Source organism: Rhinichthys klamathensis, unplaced genomic scaffold (genome assembly GCF_029890125.1).
Source record: "Rhinichthys klamathensis goyatoka isolate OS25496 unplaced genomic scaffold, OSU_Roscu_1.1 h1tg000343l_1, whole genome shotgun sequence".
Classification (NCBI taxonomy): domain Eukaryota; kingdom Metazoa; phylum Chordata; class Actinopteri; order Cypriniformes; family Leuciscidae; genus Rhinichthys; species Rhinichthys klamathensis.
In genome coordinates this window covers 93,702-116,457 of record NW_026606857.1, presented here as the reverse complement: position 1 = coordinate 116,457, position 22,756 = coordinate 93,702, and the positions used below count along the sequence as shown (strand labels likewise).

Sequence of the window (22,756 nt, the reverse complement as noted above, 5' to 3'; positions counted from 1 at the left end):
ACAATAATAACCCTGACATAAAGCACATGAGAGATTTGAACATGGCACAATTTATTCCAAAGTTGCGTCCGAAAACACACTCTTTGGAAGATCACTAAGGCTTGAAACAGATCTTAAAGGTCTTTTCACCTTACTTGCTTGCTAGTAGTTACTAAGGGTTTAAGAAAATATCGATACACGCGAATATCGCGATACTATGTTTGGCCATACTCTATCGATTCTCAAAAATACTGTACACAGTTACGGGATACACATTGTATCTAAGAGCTCACTTAACACTAGAAATGCCACTAGAAGTGCCAGAATTCCATAACTACTAGAACTGCCACAATCGGTCATTTTGACCGTTAGATTGCAAACTCCCTATATCTTTAATGATAAATACCCAATTGAGAGATTAATGCATTTACTGTATTAGGATATCTTTTAAAAAACAAAACAACACCAAACTGTACATTTAAACAAGTTTAATTATACATTTATAAATAATAATATCATTAGTAGGCTAGCCCGTAATTTTCGGTTATATTCACAACAGATAGGCTATATATTCCATATCCATTCAACATAACTCATAACAAGATAATAACAACTAAAAGTATCTTATTTAGATATTCTTTTGACAGTGAGAGAGACAATAATGTCACGGTTTATGAATTCGCTGTCTCCTTTCTCGTCCTGTTGTGTGTGTGAGTGTGTGTGTGTGTGTGTGTGTGTGTGTGTGTGGTCGCTGATCATTGCCGCTGATCAGCACGCCCGCTGCTTCTGATCAACGCGCCAGCTGCAGCTGCAGCGAACCCTTTTTAGTGTCACTGTTGTCGCCTAGTCTTTGTCAGATCGTTGTGGATGTTTCCTGCGTGTTTGTTCCCTCCCTGTATCCGTTTTCCGTGTGTCATCCATCCGTGTTCAGCACTCCATCGTTCTACACGCAGCGTCCCTGTGCTGCCAAGGGCTTCATACCGGACATTTGCACACCTTAAATCTCCCAGCTCTCAATAAACATATCTGTCATTTTGCAATTGAATCTTCTGATTATTTTCTAACAGACAAAGGTCAACCGCGGGAAATGTAACAAAAGAAAAAAAGTCTATGGCCTTTACAGTATTAAACATTAAGTGGACTTTGCCCTTTCTGTAATATAAAACTGTGAACATTTAAAGCAAGATCCAAGAATATATATTAAACTAATATTCCAAAAGAATCCTGCAAGCAATTTACTGTAATATTTTTCCTTTACTTAGATTGCACAAAAATTAGTCATATACGTGAATGCAGATTCCACTGTTTTGATTAAAGCTGCAGTCCGCAGTTTTTCCTCTTTGTCGCCATCTCTGTTCGAACTCTGCAATTGCAGTCATTCACGGAATTATCAACCTTACGGCACAGCGCGGATGAACACAATGTTTGAGGAGAGTGTGCAGCTGTCAGTCACCGTGACGGTGTGGATACTGCCATTCAGATTCACAGATTATTCTTTTTGGAAGTATGACCAACATAATTTTCACCGGAAAATGTCATCTGAACATCCACAAGTAACATCCACTTTTGTTCTGGTTCTGACATTGCAGTAAATCGCGCTGATTAAATCTAACAATCACTTATCATATCACGTAAAACCGTGCAAATTATACTTTGTTCTCAAATTGTTAATGTTAACAACGTCAGCATTGCGTGACTACATGTAATTAGTGCTGCCACTAACGACTAATTTTCTAACGACTAATCTTTCGACTAATTTTTCGATTAGTCGACTAATCTAAACGACTAATTAAAAAAAAAATCAAGTGTTTATTTCGTTGTGTCCATTTTATTTTGAACTCAACTGAAGGGCCAAAACATAAAATGTCACCTGTTCAAAAACATTGTATTAACAATCTAAGCATTAAGTATCTGCATTTCCATTAGGCTATACCATATTAGTCAGAGTCCTTATCTAATCCTCTAATAACAAACATGTATGTATTACTTAAATTAGCTCTTTGTTCTGCCTTAAAAAATGTACAGTAAGCTAATAATGATTAATTTATGTACATTTCTGAAAAGCATAACTGATAACATCACTCTGAATAGTAAAGTAGATGCAATGCATTTTCTGTGAAAAGCGCTATACAAATAAATTGGAATTGAATTGAAAGAGTCTGGACAAGCCCACTATGAGTCGCGCTGAAAGCAGGCAGGCACGCAGTTATGTAGCTCGCGTTTACACTTGCGTGCATGGCGGGCCCGTGCCGCGGTTCGCGTGAATGTGAAAGCAACACGGACTCTAAGCACATAACTATAGAGGGAATGCATTAACGTCACTTCCCCGCCGGAACACGCCCCCCTCAGCGGGACTGAGTGGCAGAAGAGCTGCTGCGTGACTGGAGTTAATAGGGGAAACTGCGTTAACGCGAGTAAAACAAACTATTATCAGTTTAAACTAAAAGTTGGACTCGATATAGTGTTCCTTACAACTTATCAAAGATCCAGTGATCCATGGATATTGACATGCAGCCAGGAATCGTGTTTCCTGACATTTATATGTGCCTGATTTCGACGCCGGGGAAATAAATGAAGACAATTTGCCTGTAAACGTTTTATATAAATACAATATAGATAGGTCTAAATCCGAGTGATCACTTATATTAATGTTATACTGTATATCATCATATCGTCCAGCCCTAAAACTTGTATAGTTTTTTGTCAGTTTATTTAAAAACATCCAATTATGCAGAATATAGTCTGTTCTGTAGCTTTTTGCAGTCTGTAAAAATATACAGTACCTCAGATTTCTGGTCAAATCTAGTTGTACAGTCAATCGCAAAGCTCTTTAGATGTGTTTTGTGTGATTTTCACGGCATTCACGCTGAAAACAAATGCTGCCGCTCAGTCTTTTTGCCACTTGTGGGCGTGACCGCATTCACTCTGGCCGACGGTGACGTCATGCGCATACCCTCTACAGAATTCTGAATGAGCATGTGAACGCCGTCAGAGTTAATCACAGGTTCGCGTTTAAAGTCTGATCATTTCGACGGAGGTGAATCAATCAAAGTTAACTTTAGCTGGAAGTAACATTATTCAAGAGCCGCTATAACGCCAAAACAATCTGTTACCTTAAATTATATGTTTGTCTCTGTAAAGCTGCTTTGAAACAATCCATTGTTCAAAGCGCTATATAAATGAAGATGACTTGACTTGACTCGGGAGCGCTTGTTCAGGAGGTTAAGTAACCTGCCCATGCGTTTTAGCTGATTATGATGCATTTAGTTAAATAAAACACATGTAAGGGATGATAGTGTTGATGATTTACCTTGGAGACGCGGGGGTTGAGTCTGCAGTGTATTCGCGCATTGCGCGTGCAATCAGGGCAACACATTTGGAAATCCACTGTCTCCTCAAAAGAGTCCGTTTGAAAAACACAATATATTGACCCGCGTTCTGTTTTTTATCATGCGCCGTGCACGTTTGCGATGGCATAAGATGCACGCAAACTCAACAGGGTTCGATAGAATTAAGTGTGAAACCAGACCAACGCTGCGGGGGGCGCCGGGAACAATCGCGCTCTCGCGCTCGGACTCGGACCGCAGCAAACGAGCCCACTGTGAAAGCTCCGTCACCTGCCTCCGCAATTTTTCATATCAAAGCAGTGAAGGCGGGCGGGAACGTGAAGGAAAATGATAGCAGATAAACCAGCAGGGCGCGCACGGCGCACAGACTGGTGTGTGGAGGTGAATTACAGTGAGCCGTTTGTGACGGGAGACCAAAAATAAATAGCGGTCAATAGTAAAACGACACGTCGACTAAAAAAATTGCCGTCGACTAATTTGCATGGTCGATTACGTCGACTAAGTCGACTAATCGCGGCAGCACTACATGTAATGTCCTTCCGATATGCATCCTTGTTTTCGCATGTGTCCGGTTGCAATCTCTTTTTTTCTGTAGCCACTCCGAAGTCCGAAAAAAGTCTTTTGCATTTTACATCGAGTGAGTCTCTAGTTGTCACTGGTGATTGTCGTTTGAACCTTTCTGGATCCTCCAACAAATTGATAAGTTTAATTATATCAAGTGCTGTGAGAAAAGGCTATAAATTTCCACCTCCAACATCCTCACACACAATATAGCCTACTAGCCGAGACTCCTTCTTTATGTGTACAGATGTGACGTAATGACGCAAAGACATGCTCGAATCTCCGGCGGAAATCCACCAGAGTTAAAAACATTATTACAAGTTTACTGTTTTGAATTGAGCTAAGGCAAGCAGATAGTTTTGAACACTGGCTGGTTATGTATTTTCTCAAAAATGTATTTTGGATAATTTTTAACCCCAAAAATCTACGGACTGCAGCTTTAAATAATAGTTTTTTTGCTCAGTTTTTATGCATATGGGGGTATGTTCTTTATGACAGTTTTTTTTTAATGAGATCTTCCTAAAAAAAAATATATATATATATTGCAATATATCACCTATCTTAAAGAATTGCAATACATCACAATACATCATATCGTAACCCCTGTATCATGATACATATAGTATCGCCAGATTTTTGGTGATACACAGCCCTAGTAGTTACCTGACTGCAGTTTATCGGGAAGTAAATCATGCAAGCATCTACACTCGCATTGGCTACTCATTTGAATATGCCAACGGTTGCTGCAGCTCATGTTGCCTCAAATCCTCTTATTGAAAATGAATAACTTTCGATTTCTTTTTTCTGTGAATCGCAGTTTGAATGGCTCTGTTGGCCTGTTTTAGCAGTGAGTCTTATGCAGAGGGCAGAAATGTAGAGGCAGTGTAATGTTCCCGAACTCTCACATCTGATTAACATTTCTGATCTGTTACTCACCCCCTCCACCAGGATAGTGGTTCAACTGCATCCTCAGAACGGCCAACGGTAGCCACGAACGCAAAGGGCCAGGCCAGCAACATCAGGAATGCAGCAAAGAGCAGACGGACAGGGAACAGTGTCACAGACATCACAGCTATCTGTGAGAGAGAAAGAGCGTGTTAGAGGTAACCAGAGGTTAAAATCCCAAATACTTTCATGTTGATCCAGAATTTGCCAGTTTAACTATCAAACATTGCCGTGGAGCTGGAGAACACAGAAATCGTGTATGAGGGTCATTCACAGAAAGAGATAGGGAAACAAAAATAATGCAGTGAGACCATACTGCATTTTGCTATGCTGTGCAAAACAGACATAGAGAGACTGGACAGGAGAACATTAACATTTAGATTACTCAGCCCTAGTTAACTGACAGACAGGCCAATAGTTCCAAACTTACATTCGGCTCTTCTTAGCAGAACCATCGTGATTTCAAAGAAAGATAGTTGATGTAATGGCTACATTAAGAGACCTAGTGTTTGAAATGCTTGAGAACAAAAGTATCAAGATTTTTGTTTCATGACTTTAAGAGATGAGATAGGCCTAGATTCTTTGCAGTTAATGATCTTAAGTTTACTTCAACAAAGCTGACTATAAAGAATGAAGAACCCTGGGGCTTAATTTATAAAATGCATGTATGAACAGATTTGATGATAAATTCCATGGATTTGATCTAACATTAAAGTATCAAATCAATTCTGATGACTTTGTAATACAATTGCAAATAAGTCACCAAACACATTGCACAAGAACAATATGATTCTGAATTTGATCATATTCAAATGATGCCCCATGTCATGTAATTCAGAATATCTAGAATATTCTATTATATCTGTGTGTACTTTTTAGGAGCTAGGAGATGGCATTTATGAGACATTAAACACACATCTTTGGAGAAAAAAAAAACAAAAAACATTTTACAATATTAAAAGAAATCATAAAATATTTATTAAACCATTTTGTGAATTCATTTGATTAGATTTTAATATTTTTTTCTGTTCAATCACAACACACAGAATCCAGAAATATTATGCTATACAGAATTTAGGGGAAAAAAACATATTACTGTTAAAATTCTAATAAATTATTAAATTGTTAAAATTGTATAGCCTAGATTATACATGCTTTTTTATTTAATTCAAATTTAATTAAACAGTAAAAATTGAACACTCAAAACTGAGGAAAAGGTATTTCATAGGACAAATATAGTCTAGTATTTCAAAATGTGGATTTTGAAAAAAAAAAGTGTGTGTACTAACATTTTATACATGGCAAAAAGCAAACAGAAACATTTTACATTAGCATGATTCGAGACCACTGATTTCTACAAAGTTCACAATAACATAAAATCCGATTATGCTTTTGCAATGCCAGAATTAAATGCGTATGGTGAGCCATTCATGACTGCACTAACAGAACCATTAGCTCAGAGCACAAGGACATCACATGTCACGCTTCTAGGCAAATCAGGAAAACAAGATCACATAAGAAGGACATGAGAGGGAACAGGATTTGAGGAAGAGATAATTTTCAATTGATGTTAGATGCTTTTCCTATGAGAAAGGGTTTTTAAAAGCAGACGAAAGAGAGACCATATCTAATATGGACTTTACATGAAAGCATTGTACTGTAACAGTTTTATCCTGCAAACTCTATTCAAATGTTCCTGAATATCCTGTCTGATCACACACAACTTCATGTAGTTTACCAGGCTTTTCTCAACTGTACACTAGTGATACAATACATCATCGGAGGAGCAAGATTAGGTTTGCATCAGCGTTTCTGATGACCTCTTGACCAGATATATCATGTTCCTATCAATGGTTTACATCTAAGGACCTCAGTTCACAATGATAAGCAGACGTTTGTGCTTAAACACTCTTTTTCTGTTGACGTTCATGTAACATTTGGGACCCCAGAGACTCCAATGCTGTACATATAAAATTAATAATACATTTTTTTATGTTCCTCTGAACAAAACAAACCCAGTAGACAGATATTATTGAACCTTTAACACTGTTTAGCCACAAAGTAGCTGTGCACTTCAAAGTCATTATCTAAGTCATTGTCCAAAAATTCAGTTTGAGGTATATTTGACTCAAGCAAAAATATATTGTATAAATATGCAATAAGAAAAATCCAAATAAACAACTGGAAAAAGTGTAAGAAACTACATTTTGTATAAATGCATGTAGTATATAAACATTTTTTTCCTCCATGAAGTTAGTTACCATAAGGGAAATTCATCAGTTTCAACCTGATACTACATACACACATACACACATACACACACACACACACACACACACACACACACACACACACACACACACACACACACACACACACACATATATATGCATGTATGTATATGTATATATAATATTACTATTATTTTTTAGCTAGCAAGGCCTTGCTCTTGGGGTCTTTCCAAACAAGATGGTTAAACTGGGTTCATTCTGGAGTATATTTCTCATGCTGTTTGCTTTAATTTAAAAATAATCATGCAAAATAAAAAAAGATACTTAATTCAAAAATAAAAAAAAGCTTCAACCAACTCCTAGATCTGAGAAGACATACTGGTAATACAATTTGGAGGGCTAAATCAGCATGTTAAGAACCAATCTTGTTGAAGCTTGGAGTAAAAAAAAAATATGGACAAAAACTTTGTGGATTGCAGCTAAAAGCTAATTTTTTTTAATTATTTTTTTGGTTAGACTGTCGCAAGAACCAATGACAAAGCAGAAGACAGGAACGAGCTCACATTAAGACCCGGAATGGTTAATGAATATTTAATCTGCCTGAGAGTATGTGCTTCCAATTTCCTAGAAAAATCGACTGTGACACGTGACACGAAAAGCGTGAGTTTCTTGACCACTGCTCCATTTGTTGAGCCTAGAATAAGGTTATTCCTGTGTGTTTCTCATTCACAAACAACTAATTTGTAAAATGACACCCATCTTGTTAAATTTACTAGCGGTTAGCTATGACACAACGGGCTAAGGTTGTCATCGTGAGATCAGAGCTGGAGCGGAGCATCTCTCTGAGAGCGGTGATTAAAAGTGTATGGGCTCACGCGACGCCTCCATTAGGAGGAGATGAACTGTGGCTGGTTTAGTGTTTATTTATTTATCTAGAGCTGCTGTCAACTCCTGCAGCCTGCCCTGACAGAAAGATTAAACTGAGCTAGAGGCTGAGGCAATGGCTCTCTTGGGAAAGGGAGGGAGCAGCAGAGAGCTAGGAGGAGCTAGTGTAAAATGTATTATAAGTGAAAGACTACATACAAAAGCACTTATTCCCTATGGGATTAAAAAAAAAAAAAACGACTTACTTTTCGAACAGAAGGAAGAGCTAAAATCATTTGCTCAGAACAAGAATTATAACCCGGTCTCGACCTTCCCCACCCCAACCCACTGTATAATGTCCCAGGAGTGAGAGCCGCAGCCCTGATCCCAGCCTATAGGGTCCTGTTAACAGCCTCCCCCTCATGTCTACTCTCCATGTGCTTCAGCCTGAGGGAGGACGAGGGGGATGTGCTGGTTAAGAAGCCCATCTCCACCCGAACCTGCATCTGATGCTTTTAGCAGCTCTGTAAAAGAGCAGGCGGACGACGCTTGTGTCTTTGAGAAGGGTTAAGAGCTACTTAGTCACAAAGAAGCCCACACAAGAGCCTGACCTCAAGGTTGTTAAGGTGTTATGAGTGGTTGCTATGGCTTTCTCAGGGTATTCAAGGTGGTTGCTTGCTTGCTGGTGGTCCAAGTAAAAAGAAACCACCCTTTGGCCCTGGTATACTCACGGCAAACTTCTTTTTTGTTCTTCGCTTGGGGGTAAACAGAAGTTGAAAATACCTGAGCAGCGGTACACTGCTAGCCAACATCCCGACGCCACCCACGCTGGTAAGAGAGGTGTTTAGATGAATATATTAATATACAAAATAAACACGACAAAATAAACAAGACGTGGATATGTTTGCACGAGCTCAGCAATTCAGCTCTCCCGTCAAGTCAAATTGCAATCACATGAAGCCATATGCCAAAATACATAATAAATAGAGAGTAAACGTATATAACATTTACAATTACATAAAAAAAACGTAGGCCTAACAATCAGTTTGGGGTCATTAAGAATTTTACATGTTTTTTATAAAAGAAGTCTGCATTTATTTGATCAAAAATACAGGAAAATAGTAATATTGTGAAATATTATTACTGTAGACTTGGAATTAAAGCCTCTTTTGTTTCCCCGTTATTATTTGATTTACGGGACCGGACACCAGTTATCTTGCCAAGAAAGATTTTATTCTTATATGTCAGGAGAGAAACTTCAAGATGTTGTATTCATGCCAGGTCAATGCGTTTCCGTGTTTCTCTGAGGTAGTACAGTAAGATTGAGTTTTTATACATCACAGAGAGTCTTACAGCTTCCTTGTAAGGTAACAAAACATGTTGCTCTGAGCTTCTTAAAATTAGAACGTATGTCATACGTATACGTTATGTTTAACATGTCACAATTCACTTCCATATTAAGAACTATCCTTGTTGTTTACATCTGTGATACACTCACATCAGCGGAACATGTTACATTGTACACACCCTCTAAGCAAAATATATCTTCTCCCTGTCTGACATATGATCATCCCATGGACCCATGCTATCTATAGCCCCTCATGCATTCAAACTCATGCTTTTGAAACTTCATAAGATAATACAACTGATTATGAATATTAATAAAGAATAATAATACAAATACATAATATTTAATAATGAAATAATATTAAAAGATGAAATTTTGAATCTTCATTTCCCTCCACTGGAACTACGGCCGTCAGTTCCACACCATCATTCCCAGGTGGCCAACCTATAGAAGTGATAGTGAGGAGAAGAAATAGCAGACCAAGAAAATAGACAGAAAGAACAGAAGAATGGAAAAAGAAAAAGGAAAAGAAAAAAAACAAAACAAAGAACAAAACCCCAACCCATGATATGTCCCCGTATACTATGTGTATTTTAATATCTATGTGTATGCATTTAAAATGAACCCCAATCATCTAAGAAAAGAAAAACTAAAAAGTCTTCTGTCCGTGCCTGAACTCATTAATTAATTAACTCGTTAATTAATTAAATCCTCCAGTTCCGAACCAAAACAAGAAATTAAAATAAACGTTGATGTTAAAGGATCCTATCCCTTGGGGTTGAAAATCAGTAAACGGATGTTCATTGTTTGTGAGGTAGCGTAGAATGTGTAAAATCTCTTATTTCACGCTGTATGTCCCATTCTTAGTTCTATCCATTTGGTTAGAAATAATCAATTTGACAGGTTTGGTACTTTTCCTTCTAGTAACACATATAAGGACTTGGATTATTAGCATGAACACAAAAACTCCTACCATAGTCAAAACTATCCAATCTGACCATGATAAATTCCCTAGGATTCGTGGTAGTTTCCTCTCAGACATTAATTTAGCTACTCCATTTGCTACAATAACATGACCCATTGCTTGAATTCCCTCCTCTTGAGCTGCTTTTACACTCTTTTTAACTCTTCTAACCATTTCAAAGAGTTCATAATTCCGTTCTTCTACTAGATCATTATTCCACCATTGTGGCTCTATCTGCAACAATTGCACATGTGGAACATGAATTCCACCCAAGTGAAGAGGATAGAGAATCTCAAGGCAAAATGGATCAGGAGGAATTGGACACAACTTTCCCCCGTATATCATATTTTCACTTATTCCATCATGTAATATACACCACTGTGCTTCTGACACCTGCCATGCACCTGTGGCTTGATCTAAAGGAACTACTTCCCAAACAGCAGAACCATTAAGAGACAGACTAAACATTGTAGAGCATGAGCAAATTACCCACTCATGTTCCTCAACACAACAGTCTGTGGTAGAAATCATTGGTGTATCGCCGTCAGCCCAATATCCATTCCTTCCTAATCTAATTACTGAATTTCCTTGTCTAACACCCATTGATTGGAATTGCCTGACTGTCATAACATTGCGCTTCCCATATTGAGGCCATATCATAATCAAAGGTAACATTCCAGAACCTGACAACGAATTTTCATTAATAGCGATTTTAACTAATGGAATATGTTTAGCAGGTCAAATTAAGTTGATTACCGAAAACCACTAACAAAGATTCTGCTATTCGCTCAGGAACTTGTCCCATTCGAATAACTTGAATATCTTCTACCATTTGATCCTTTAAATTCTGAGCTAAAAATAAACACGCCGCACGATGTGTCTCAAAATTAGACGATTTTGTTAATGCATCTGCTAATTCCTTTGCAGCATCATTAAGATGCTGACCCGCTGCTATAATATGTAGAGAACCCTGAAGAGCCTCAGTGAGTCCTTTCCCAGACATTGTCCCCACCCACTGAGTATACTCGCTTAGTTGATTCATTTGAGCAGTATTACTAATTGAATTGACAGAACCAAATACCCCCGCTATGTCTCCCCATATACTTCGAGTTTTACGATTTTTACTACTCAGACGATTTTTAGAGGTATAATATTTAACTTCTTTGTCCAACCAACTTCTTATTTGTGTAAAATTACCACAATAAGACTGATCAAAAACTGTAAGAAGAGAGTTCAAGTTATAATTAATTCGTTGTCGCACCATATGGGCTTCATTTATTAAGGTTTTGGTTTCTTTTGCCAACAAAATACCATGAGCTGGTGCAATAGTTGTATTTGGGCATGTTTGAGCTTTGTTTGACTTTACCGCAGAAAGATAAAAACACCTTCCGATTTCCCCAGTTTCTAGTTCAGTCTCACAATATTCATTCTCATCTTCTGAATGCCATACTCGTACATAATTTCCCTTGAATCTTGTTGTTCTTGAGGAAGCATCCCTCAGAAACCCTTCACATGGCAACACTATGGGATAAATACACCCTTGGGTCAATGAATCCCATATTGTAAGCATGTGGGTACGATTCAGAACTAAATTAATTTCCACATTAGTAGACGTTATGAGGTTTAACCCTATAACTTCACATTGTTCTTTGGAACAAATTTCTCGTCTTTGAGCACTACCAGTATACCCCCCGTCTTTTACCGGCCAAATTACTCTGCTTTTGTAACATTGGTGGTAAAAGTTACATCCTCCAAAGACGTCCTTGCGATATTTAGCAAGGTCTTTATCATTGTGTGGCACCCAATCCCATAATCCCCATTTGGAAATAAAGGGTAGAGTAAAATGTTGGCCAGATTTCAGAGTTGCATTCCGAGTGATTTCTTGAACTCGAGGAGTCCATAAGGCTTGGCTTTCTTGATAAATGCCAAGTAAAATTAAAAATAAGCATACCATCGTCGTTGGGTATCGAGAATAACTTGCAACCATTTCTAATCAATGTCAATGGAATTGATTCCTGAAATGGAAGCAGAGAAATAATTAACATCACTTCTTTGTTCCCAATCTTTAAAACTAATGGATGAACATTGCTCAATCTCAGGCCATAAGCCATCATTATCATCTTGTTCATTCACTAAGCAAGGTTTAACTTGTGACCAATGATACCATCTATCTGTTCCTACACCCTTCCCTTTGAGACAAACACTTGTATCAGTAGTTAGGAGTATCTCATATGGTCCTTCCCATCTAGGCTCTAAACCTTTCCTAGCAATTCGTTTGATCATAACAAAACTGCCTAACTCGGGAATGTGTGGAATGTCAGTAGTGGTGTGTTTTTCATCCCATTGCTGTTGAGCTTCTCGCACTTTCTTATTATTGTCTTTAGTAGCTTTGTCTAGCATTGCGAGATAGCGTCGTAACTTTTCTTGGAACAAAGTAGAGTCTCCTCCTGTTCCCGCAGGTGGCGGAGCATCAGGGGGTAGAACCATTGCTCTTCCAGTCATTAGTTCAAAAGGGGTTAGTCCTGTAACTCGGTTTGGAGTTGCTCTCAAGTTCCACAGAATAGCAGGTAATAACTTATGCCAACCTTGACCAGTTTGCAGAATGGCTTTGGTAAGTGCGGTTTTCAATGATCGATTCATTCTCTCCACCATGCCCGAGCTTTCTGGCCTATAGGGAATGTGGAATTTCTGTTTAATTCCCATCAATTTCATTGCTTCCTTCATCAGTTTTCCAGTGAAGTGAGTTCCATTGTCAGAATCAAGTTCATATGGAAGACCCCAGCGAGGAAAAACTTCTTCCACCATTACTCGTGCTGTCGCTTCAGCAGTGCAAGTTTTTGTAGGGAATGCTTCCACCCATCTAGTAAATCTGTCCATGATTACAAGTATGTATTGATACCCTCCACTGGGTGATAAAGGTCCTGTGAAATCAATTTGGAGGTGTGTCCATGGACCTGTTGGTCTGGGTGCATGTGACATTCGCACCTTTACAGATTTTCCCACATTTGCTTTGAGGCATATCAAGCATCTCCTACAGTAATCATCAATGTCTCTCATCATTCTTGGCCACCACCAAGTCTCACTGATTTGAGATTTCATTGCTTTTGCTCCAGCATGTACCTTTCCATGATACAGCTGCATTAGTTCTCTTCTTGTTCCGATAGGCATCACCACTTGTCCTGTTGGAATTCTCCAGATACCTTGATCATCCTCTTTCGCTCCCGCTTTTATCCATTGTTCTTTCTCTTCATCTGTCTCCAGTTGATATGACAGAAGATGGAGCTCAGGATTATCCTTGCTGTTTTCCTTTACCAAGGTAACAGGAGTAAGAGGAAGTAGAGCTGCTTCTCTAGCTACTGCATCCGCTGCCGTGTTTCCTTGACTTTCTTTGGACTTGTCAGATTGATGTGATTTTACTTTGATCACGGCTGCTTCTCGGGGTAAGTAACATGCTGTAATCAAACGACGAATTATGGAAGCATGTTGTATTTCGCTCCCACTGCTAGTGATAAGTCCACGTCTTTTCCACAGAGCCAGGTAGTCATGGACCACGCCAAAAGCATAACGACTATCTGTATAGATGTTGACTCGATCTCCTTCTGATAGTTCAAAGGCTTCTGTAAGTGCTATAAGTTCAGCTACTTGCGCTGAAAATTTCCCAGAAAGGGCTCCTTTCTTTACAACAGTTCCATCTCCTTTCACTACAGCCCATCCAGTATGTCGTTTTCCATCAACATAATAACTGGATCCATCAACCCATAACTCTTTGTCTGGGTTTTCAAGAGGGATTGGATTAACTGGACCAAGACTATCTTCTTCTACTTGTTTTTCACACTCATGTGGTATTCCCTCATGTGGTTCCAGCATCATTGTTGCAGGGTTAAGAGACGTGTCCCTGATGATTTCCACTCTTAAATCCTTGTTCAACAAAGTTGCTTCCCATTTTGCTCTTCTTGCATCAGTTATGGTTTTGATGTTCGTGTTGTTCAACAGTGTCACTATACTGTGTGGAGTGTGCAATATTATAGTTTGTGCTCCTATCAGATTCTCAACAGCATCCACTGCCCATGTGGCACCATCGAGGGCTTGTATACATCGTGGTTGCCCAATCATAGTGACAGGAATCTTTGAGGAAAAGTAACCAACTGGTCTGTATCGATCACCTGGTTTTTGACACAGTACTGCTGAATACGTCTCATCTCCTACCCTGGTCCACAAATGAAAATGCAACCGTCCGTCAGGAAGTCCCAAAGCTGGGGCTGAAGTCAGTTTTTCTTTCATAGAAGTAAACGCTTCCTCAGCTTCCGGTGTCCAGTTTATCTGTTCCACTCCAGGCTTTCCTCCCTTGTACAGGTCGATGAGGGGGCTGGTGATGCTAGCAAAATCAGGTATATACTGACGACAATAGTTGAAAAGTCCCATCACCTTCCGCATTCCTGTAACTGTTAGAGGTTTTGGAAGTTGTCGTAATGCCTCTACACGCTCTGTTGTCATTCTCCTTCCCTCCACAGATATTTCTTGGCCCAAATAGATAACCTTGGATTTGGCCAGCTGTGCTTTGTCGGGGTTAACTTTGAATCCCCCTTTCCTAAGGGCTTGTAGGACAACATTCAGAGCAAATACATGGCTGTTTTCATCTGGGCTTGCAATTAACAAGTCATCAACATATTGGAGGCAAACACTTCCTGATTTCTCAATTTCAGCTTTTTGCTCCGTTAAGAACTGGTCCAAAGCTCTATGAAATACAACAGGAGAAAGATTAAGACCTTGTGGGAGTCTGTTCCAAACATATTGTTTTGCCCCCACTGTAAAGGCTAATTTCTCTTGAGATCTTTTGTCTATAGGTATAGACCAGAAAGCCGACAGTACATCCAGTACCGTAAAAATTTTAGCATTTCCTGGAATATCATTCAGAATGGTGGCAGGATTGGCCACAATAGGATGCGGTTTTGGTGTTACACTGTTAAGTCTTGTGTAATCAATGGTTAATCGCCATGAGTTATCAGATTTCTTGACAGGCCAGACAGGACTATTAGTGGTAGATGAAGTTTGTCTGATGATTCCTTCAGCTTCCAAGTCTGCCACTATCTCCTCCACGGCTCGTCTTGCTTCAGGTCGGATGGGGTATTGTTTATGAGGGGCATGTATCGGTCCCTCAATAACAATGGGATCAATGTTGGCTTTGCCACAATCCAATTTGTGTTTAGCCCAAACATCTGGATATAAACTGCACAGAAGACCCCACACACCGTCTTTTTTCCAGTTTCTGATAATTGGTTTTGCTGTACCAACAGACCTTAGATTACATGTGCGATCTTCGTGTGGTATTATCCCAGCAGTTGTAGCGATTTGACGACTGTCAGTGAATATGATCATGTTCAACAATGGAAGAATGTCCATGCCAATAAGGCTTCCTTGTGAATTCGGCCCAACCCAGAAAGATGTCCATAAGACTTCATCTTCATGTATTTGCAGTGGAACTTGAATACTTTTGCGAAATTTTGTGATACCTCCTCCAACTCCTTCAACTTCCATAGTTTCATCTGTTGTAGGTAGGTTCAGATCTGTTATTGAAATAGCTGCTCCTGTGTCAACCAGGATGTCACATGGGTGGCCCCCTATTAATGCATTGACGAAAAGGCGATTGTCTCTTTTCTTACTAATACAGGGGGCCGCTGATTCCTATTGCGGACGCATAATTCCCTCAATGAGCTGACGGACTTGTGCTTCAGTCCATGTCTTCCCTTGAGGGGTTTCATTATGGTTTTTTGCACTGACCTGTCTAAATGATGGACCTTGACCTTCTGCTCCACCTCCTTTAGCCCAACAATCTATGTTGGAGTGTCCACGCTTTCCACAGTTGCTGCAGAAAATCACCCTATTCTTTGTGTCCTTGTTGTATTGAGCTGTTGCCACTCCTCTTCGATATGGCTTGTTTCCTTCTTCTTTATTTGATCTCATAGCCATCTCTAAGCGGCCAGCCCATTGCATAATTTGGTCAAATGTCTCACCTGGGTTGACTCCAAGTGATAAGGCTTGTTGGTATTTTGCGCTAAGTCCATCCACAAGTGTGTCAGTGAACTGTACATCATCTCTGTCAGGTTGTTTCTTGGCACAGAGAGCCCATCTCTCATAAGCATTCCACTTACGTAGAGCATATTCATCTGGAGATTCATCATCCTTTTGCTTAATCAATGTCACTAATGTGAAAGGAATTTTACCACTGCCCAAGATTTCCTGGATTTCTTTTCGGAACACATCTAATGCTTGCCAAAGACCCAGGGGTCGTCCCTGGCTATCAACCCACAAATCTATCCATTGGGCGGTTGTTATCGAAGCTGGCAAGCGTTCCCATCTGTCTCTTGGGATTTTAGCTTTCACAATGGTGTGTATGTCTCTTAATGACATTTGATGTGCTTCAATCAATGAGTCTAATTCTCGCCAAAACTCTGTGTTTGGATCTTGTCTCTTCAGAGGAGGCAAGGCTGTGAGAATGGCTTGACGTTCTCCTGGTGTGAATGGTCTCTCTTCTGTCATCATTTCAGATCCTTCCCTTTTAATTACAGGTGAAGAAAATTCAGGACCGATCTTGTCAATTGTGATCATGTCGTCATCTCTTGTCTCATCACCCCAGTCAGAATCATAATTCCGAGCTGGTGTACATCGGAGCATGTCTCTGTTTGGCTGAACTGTTTTAGATCTTGTTATTACCGGAGCTGCTTGTGCAGATGCAATATACATTTTGTCAACTGGGCCTCCAGTTGATCTCAAAGCTTGAGGCTGTGTCAGAGGTTTAGATGAATTTGTATATTGTTCAGGCAAAATTGGATAACTTGGGTTGTAAGGAGGAGGCGTTACAGTTGTTGCAGATTTCACTGGTGCTTGTGAATATTTCTTTTCAGCTTCAGTTATTATATTTGTCCAATCTGGATCAAATGAATCGTCATTGGTTGTATTTTCTCCATCTGAACATTTAATAGACATAATTTTGTTCAGTTTGTTATATGCTTCAATTTGAGGCTTCATTGCTTCAACAAGTGGGACTGGGCACCCATTGAAACCGCAACAAATTCCACCTTGTTTCAAAATCCAATGTGCGGCGAGGATTGGAAATACTTTTGACTTGATAGAGTCCTTTTGGGACTCAAGCCAGCTTAACTGTACATCAAGAGATGTGTTAATGTCCAGTCCTTTTTTCAAAAACTTAGCTTGCTTTTTCTGTTTTCTTTCTAAGTACCAAGCAGATATTGTTCTGCTGTTAAATCCACTTTCTGCCATTGAAAATAATTTGTCACTCTGTGTCTGTGTGCTCAAACAGCAGGGCTATTTTTGTGAGTGAGTGTGTGTGGGGAGTGAATTCCAAAGGGAGGGGCTCTCTGCTTCCCTCACTCTGCTTTTTCTCCCTCCACCTGCTCTAATTTCTCAAAGAACAAAGAAGGGGTTGGGGAAACAAAACAAAAAACAACTCTAATAATTTCTGTTTTCCTTTTTTTGTTTGTCTTAACTCAGATCAATTTATATATATATATATATATATGTATTTTAAAGTTGCTCTCAGATCAGTCTTTTCCTCCAAACACTGAACAGCTTTCTTGTCAAAATCAGAATGCATGCAATTTTAGCTTCTATTCCATTGATACCCTTCTTCTAAGGGTTCAATCCTCTGCGTATTTACGTTTTAGGGTTTATTGTATTTTTTTTAATACTGCACTGTACTAACTTCAAGCACAGACCCGCCACTGTAAACCGCTATAAATCACTGCTTGTCAAACTATCCTCGTCTTCTTCTGAAACGATTCTTCGTGTATTGGATATATTTTAGAGATAAATCTGCCCTTTATCGCAGTTTCCCAATATTCCAACCACCTTACAAGCTAATTGCTAAATCGCCTTACAGCTTTTTCCAAAATTTGACTAAGATGGTCTTTTTTCTAAAAAAGATCCACTTTCTAAAGTTTTTTCAAAAATGAAAAAGACTTCCCCAGCATCATTCAATATTCAGAGGTTTACTGACCAGAGCAACTCAAATTAGCCACATCAAATTCTAATTATTATTATTATTATTATTATTTTTTTTTTCTGACACATATATTCATTGGCAAAACAACTGGTACTTTAAATAACACAGTTCTTTTAAGCAGTTTCAGTCAATGTCTAATCATCAGGCAGACTTGGAATTATTTAGAATAGAAAAAGTCTTACCTTGAATGATTGAGACAAATGCCTGAAGATGCAATCCTGTTCTTCGTGACGCCAAATGTAGACTTGGAATTAAAGCCTCTTTTGTTTCCCCGTTATTATTTGATTTACGGGACCGGACACCAGTTATCTTGCCAAGAAAGATTTTATTCTTATATGTCAGGAGAGAAACTTCAAGATGTTGTATTCATGCCAGGTCAATGCGTTTCCGTGTTTCTCTGAGGTAGTACAGTAAGATTGAGTTTTTATACATCACAGAGAGTCTTACAGCTTCCTTGTAAGGTAACAAAACATGTTGCTCTGAGCTTCTTAAAATTAGAACGTATGTCATACGTATACGTTATGTTTAACATGTCACAATTCACTTCCATATTAAGAACTATCCTTGTTGTTTACATCTGTGATACACTCACATCAGCGGAACATGTTACATTGTACACACCCTCTAAGCAAAATATATCTTCTCCCTGTCTGACATATGATCATCCCATGGACCCATGCTATCTATAGCCCCTCATGCATTCAAACTCATGCTTTTGAAACTTCATAAGATAATACAACTGATTATGAATATTAATAAAGAATAATAATACAAATACATAATATTTAATAATGAAATAATATTAAAAGATGAAATTTTGAATCTTCAATTACAATTTAAAATAACTTTTCTATTTGAATATATTTTAAAATGTAATTTATTCCTGTAATGGTAAAAAAAAATTCCAGTGTCATGATCTTTCAGAAAAAAGTTCTAATATGCTGATTTGGTGCTCAAGAAACATTTAAGTCAACAGACTTCACTTGTCAGACTATGTAATATAGGTAGGGGCTAAGCATTGTAGGAGCTTGAGGCCCTTATAAAACTCAATGACTCCCAGATGATCATTTAAAGCTGCAGTCCGTAGCTTTTTTTGTGTTAAAAATTATCCAAAATACATATTTGAGAAAATACATAACCAGCCAGTGTTCAAAACTCTCTGCTTGCCTTAGCTCGATTCAAAGCGGTAAGCTTGCAATAATGTTTTTAATTCCAGTGGTACTGGTGGATTTCCGCCGGAGATTCGAGCATGTCTTTGCGTCATTATGTCACATCTGTACACATAAAGAAGGAGTCTCGGCTAGTAGGCTATATTGTGTGTGAGGATGTTGGAGGTGGAGATTTATAGCCTTTTCTCACAGCACTTGATATAATTAAACGTATTAATTTGATGGCGGATCCAGAAAGGTTCAAACGACAATCACCAGTGCCAACTAGAGATTCACCCGCTGTAACATGCAAAAGACTTCGTTCGGACTTCGGAGTGGCTACAGAAAAAAAGAGACTGCAACCGGACCCATGCGAAAACAAGGAAACATATCGGAAGGACATTACATGTAGTCACGCAATGCTTGCTTACGTTGTTAACATTAACAATTTGAGAACAAAGTATAATTTGCACAGTTTTTGCGTGATGATAAGCGATTGTTAGATTTAATCAGCGCGATTTCCTGCAATGTCAGAACCAGAACAAAAGTGGATGTTTCTTACTAGTTCAGATGTCATTTTCCTGTGAAAATTCTTATGTTGGTCATACGTCCAAAAAGAATAATCCGTGATTCTGAATGACAGTATCCACACCGGCAGGGTGATTGACAGCTGCACACTCTCCTCAAACATTGTTCATCCGCGCTGTGCGGCGGTGTCGAGGGTGTTGAAGTACAACTCACGTAAAGTTGATAATTCCGCGAATTACTGCAATTGCAGATTTCGAACAGAGATGGCGACAAAGAGGAAAAACGCCGGACTGCAGCTTTAACTAAGCCAGAACCCAAATCTGCTTTGTAAACTTTCACATTATACCAATAAAAGAGTGTGTGGAGACAAGAGAGCAGGAAGCTGTTGGGTCTGTCTTGGTCAATTACACTGTTTGCCATGCATCTCTGTCATCTAAGACACACTGTTTGCCATGCCATCTCATTCATGCATGTTTACAAGGCAAATGACTCTTGTAAATCATTCTAGAGAGCATCAACTAAGATCAGTTCTCGCTGTGAGCACTTCACACACAGACACGTACGGTTGAGGAGATCCTACAGCTCTTGCTTACTCCACGTTCCCTTCGGATCACCATCAATCATTATCTCTAACAATAGGGATGCACCGATATGAACATTTTGGCCGATATTGCTAACCAATAATTGTTTATATTTGAAAGCCGATATATTGGCCTATAAATCTAAATCCGAATTTTTATTTAATTTTTGAGAGCCCTGATTACAAAAACAAAAGTCTCACCATTAAAACCATGCCCCAAGCACTTCAACAAATCGAAACAAAAAAAGTACAGTAGCCTAGTTTGAACCAGTGTAAGTACACTCCTATGGCCAACTTCCCTTACCAAATGAAACTCTAATCATACAGTATTTCAAACAATTCAAAACCACCATGGCGAACAGTGCGCATCCAAAGTGTCTTAGCTGAAAGAAATAATCCATTATTTATCGGCTTTAAGATATCAGCCAAATCTTATCGGACCGATAACGATAACATTAAAACTTAACATATATCGGCCGATACCGATATGGTGGCCGACATATCGTGCATTCCTATCTAACAACTGGTGTATCCAAAATGGTCAATGTTTATGATAATGTCTTTATTTATCTCATTTCTTTTTATCATACATTACTCGTTTATGATTATTCTATTTCATTTTATCAATGTAATACTGTTTATGAGGATATGACTCTTATATTCAAATGTTCTGCAAAAGTTCCTATATGACAAGATATATTTTGATACTCATGTTGTTAGATATTGGACCCCTTCCAAGTACTGCATTAGTGATGATGTTCTCAGAATTTGTGATTCGTGATACTAGATGCACCTTTCCTGCAATAATATTATTTTGTAATGTAAGATTTGATATTTGAAATGTACAAGCTTTGCTTTCTTTTGTTTCAGAAGGTGTAAAAACCACACCTCCTGCATCTATTTCTGTCTCTCTTGCAAGTTGCAACGGTCACGACGACCTATCACGACCCTTTAGCAGGAAGACGTATATTACTGACACAATGGATAATTCAGTTTGACCTGTCTTAACAGACCAACAACAGATCGTTGAGTGAGACGTAAGCCTTTCCTACACTTACAGATATCTTCTGCTTCTTCTTCTGCTTATAGTCTCTTCTACCTCTCCTTTTATTCTGCAAAGATCTTACTTATTTTGTCCTTCTTTCTCTATACTCTTATCTTCACAATCTTCATCTGTTAGGTAGAATACTTTGGATTTTATTATAAACTATTTACTGAATAAATTTGTTATTCCTTATTCAAATTTGATCTTTGAAATAATCATTGCTTGTCTGCCTGGATCCCACTGTACCACAACATAACCTCTACGCTCACTGCAGGAAACACACTAAGATTTACAAAGCCTACAGACACCGTAAAGTGACAAAGCTCATTGTTACAGCTCGAGCAGTTACAGAGAATATGAGGAATTCTGCTTGTCTTGACCATAGTTGCTCAAAGATACATTACGTAACTGTAAAAAAGCACTAAAGGAACACTTGTTGCGAAGCGTGCATGAAGCAATGCCATCAAAAACAACAGAGACCCGAGTGAGCAAGAGTGGGTTTCCGTGATGGTGCATTCATGCAAATGTTTTTCCAAGCCTACTTGTGATCTTTCTCTTGGTCTTCATTGATTTTACCAGCTTGCCACTTGACTGTCAGCAAGGCTTATAACATTTTAATGCCAATAGCTCTCTAGAACGGATGTCTAAAGAAGTTTCCTCTCATTTACAAGAGCCAGCAAAGAAAAGGTATCCCCTACTTTCACCGATTTCAAATATGGCAAGTAGATTTAATAAATACTATAAATAGATGTTGTGCTTTTTCATAGTGTTTCTTACCCTGATGCCTATTAAAAAGATCTTGCATAATACCAAAAAGGTCCATTTATCTTTGAGTCTGATGCATGTGGAAATCAGGTAAATCATCACTGCCTATTTTGGATCCTTCAAACTGCTGTTTTTAAGAAGGTTATATTAGAAAATAACGGTGGGCTAATGGAACCAAAAAAAGAGAGAGAGAGAGAGAGAGAGAGAGAGAGAGAGAGAGAGAGAGAGAGAGAGAGAGAGAGAGAGAGAGAGAGAGAGAGAGAGAGAGAGAGAGAGAGAGAGAGAGAGAGAGAGAGAGAGAGAGAGAGAGAGAGAGAGAGAGAGAGAGAGAGATCAGACACTGGACTATTTCCTAGTAACCAATTATCTGACCTCATCAGATTTATGAAATGTGACCGTACTTGTCCCCTTTCAAAGGGTCCCTCTACCTG

At 38.8% G+C, this 22,756-nt stretch overlaps 2 protein-coding genes across 3 annotated transcripts in view; both read right to left on the bottom strand.

Moving 5' to 3' along the window:
• Window positions 1-22,756, bottom strand: part of lpcat1 (lysophosphatidylcholine acyltransferase 1) — a 48,419-nt gene that overhangs the window by 18,702 nt on the left and 6,961 nt on the right. The window contains exon 2 of the mRNA XM_056272702.1: window positions 4,824-4,963. Within this exon, the coding sequence (XP_056128677.1) occupies window positions 4,824-4,963 (140 nt within the window). The remainder of the gene's footprint in view (window positions 1-4,823; window positions 4,964-22,756) is intronic.
• On the bottom strand, window positions 11,243-14,363 carry LOC130106547 (protein NYNRIN-like). Of its 2 annotated transcripts, XM_056272701.1 has the most exons (3): window positions 14,127-14,363; window positions 13,126-14,081; window positions 11,243-12,630 (listed from the first exon to the last, which is right to left on the bottom strand). In XM_056272701.1, the coding sequence occupies exons 1-3, from the start codon at window positions 14,350-14,352 to the stop codon at window positions 12,229-12,231; spliced, it is 1,584 nt and encodes a 527-aa protein (XP_056128676.1). In that variant the 5' UTR covers window positions 14,353-14,363; the 3' UTR covers window positions 11,243-12,228. The 2 variants fall into 2 exon arrangements, with proteins under 2 accessions (XP_056128676.1, XP_056128675.1); XM_056272700.1 differs by having other exon boundaries at window positions 11,244-12,630; window positions 13,126-14,360.

Excerpts from the sequence above, each read along its gene's own strand:
- LOC130106547 (XM_056272700.1), bottom strand. The coding sequence starts at position 14,352 with ATGATTGGGCAACCACGATGTATACAAGCCCTCGATGGTGCCACATGG. Across the intron at positions 12,631-13,125 it reads GTGGAGGGTATCAATACATA|AAAGCTACTAAAGACAATAA; the intron begins CTTGTAATCATG and ends GCAATGCTAGAC.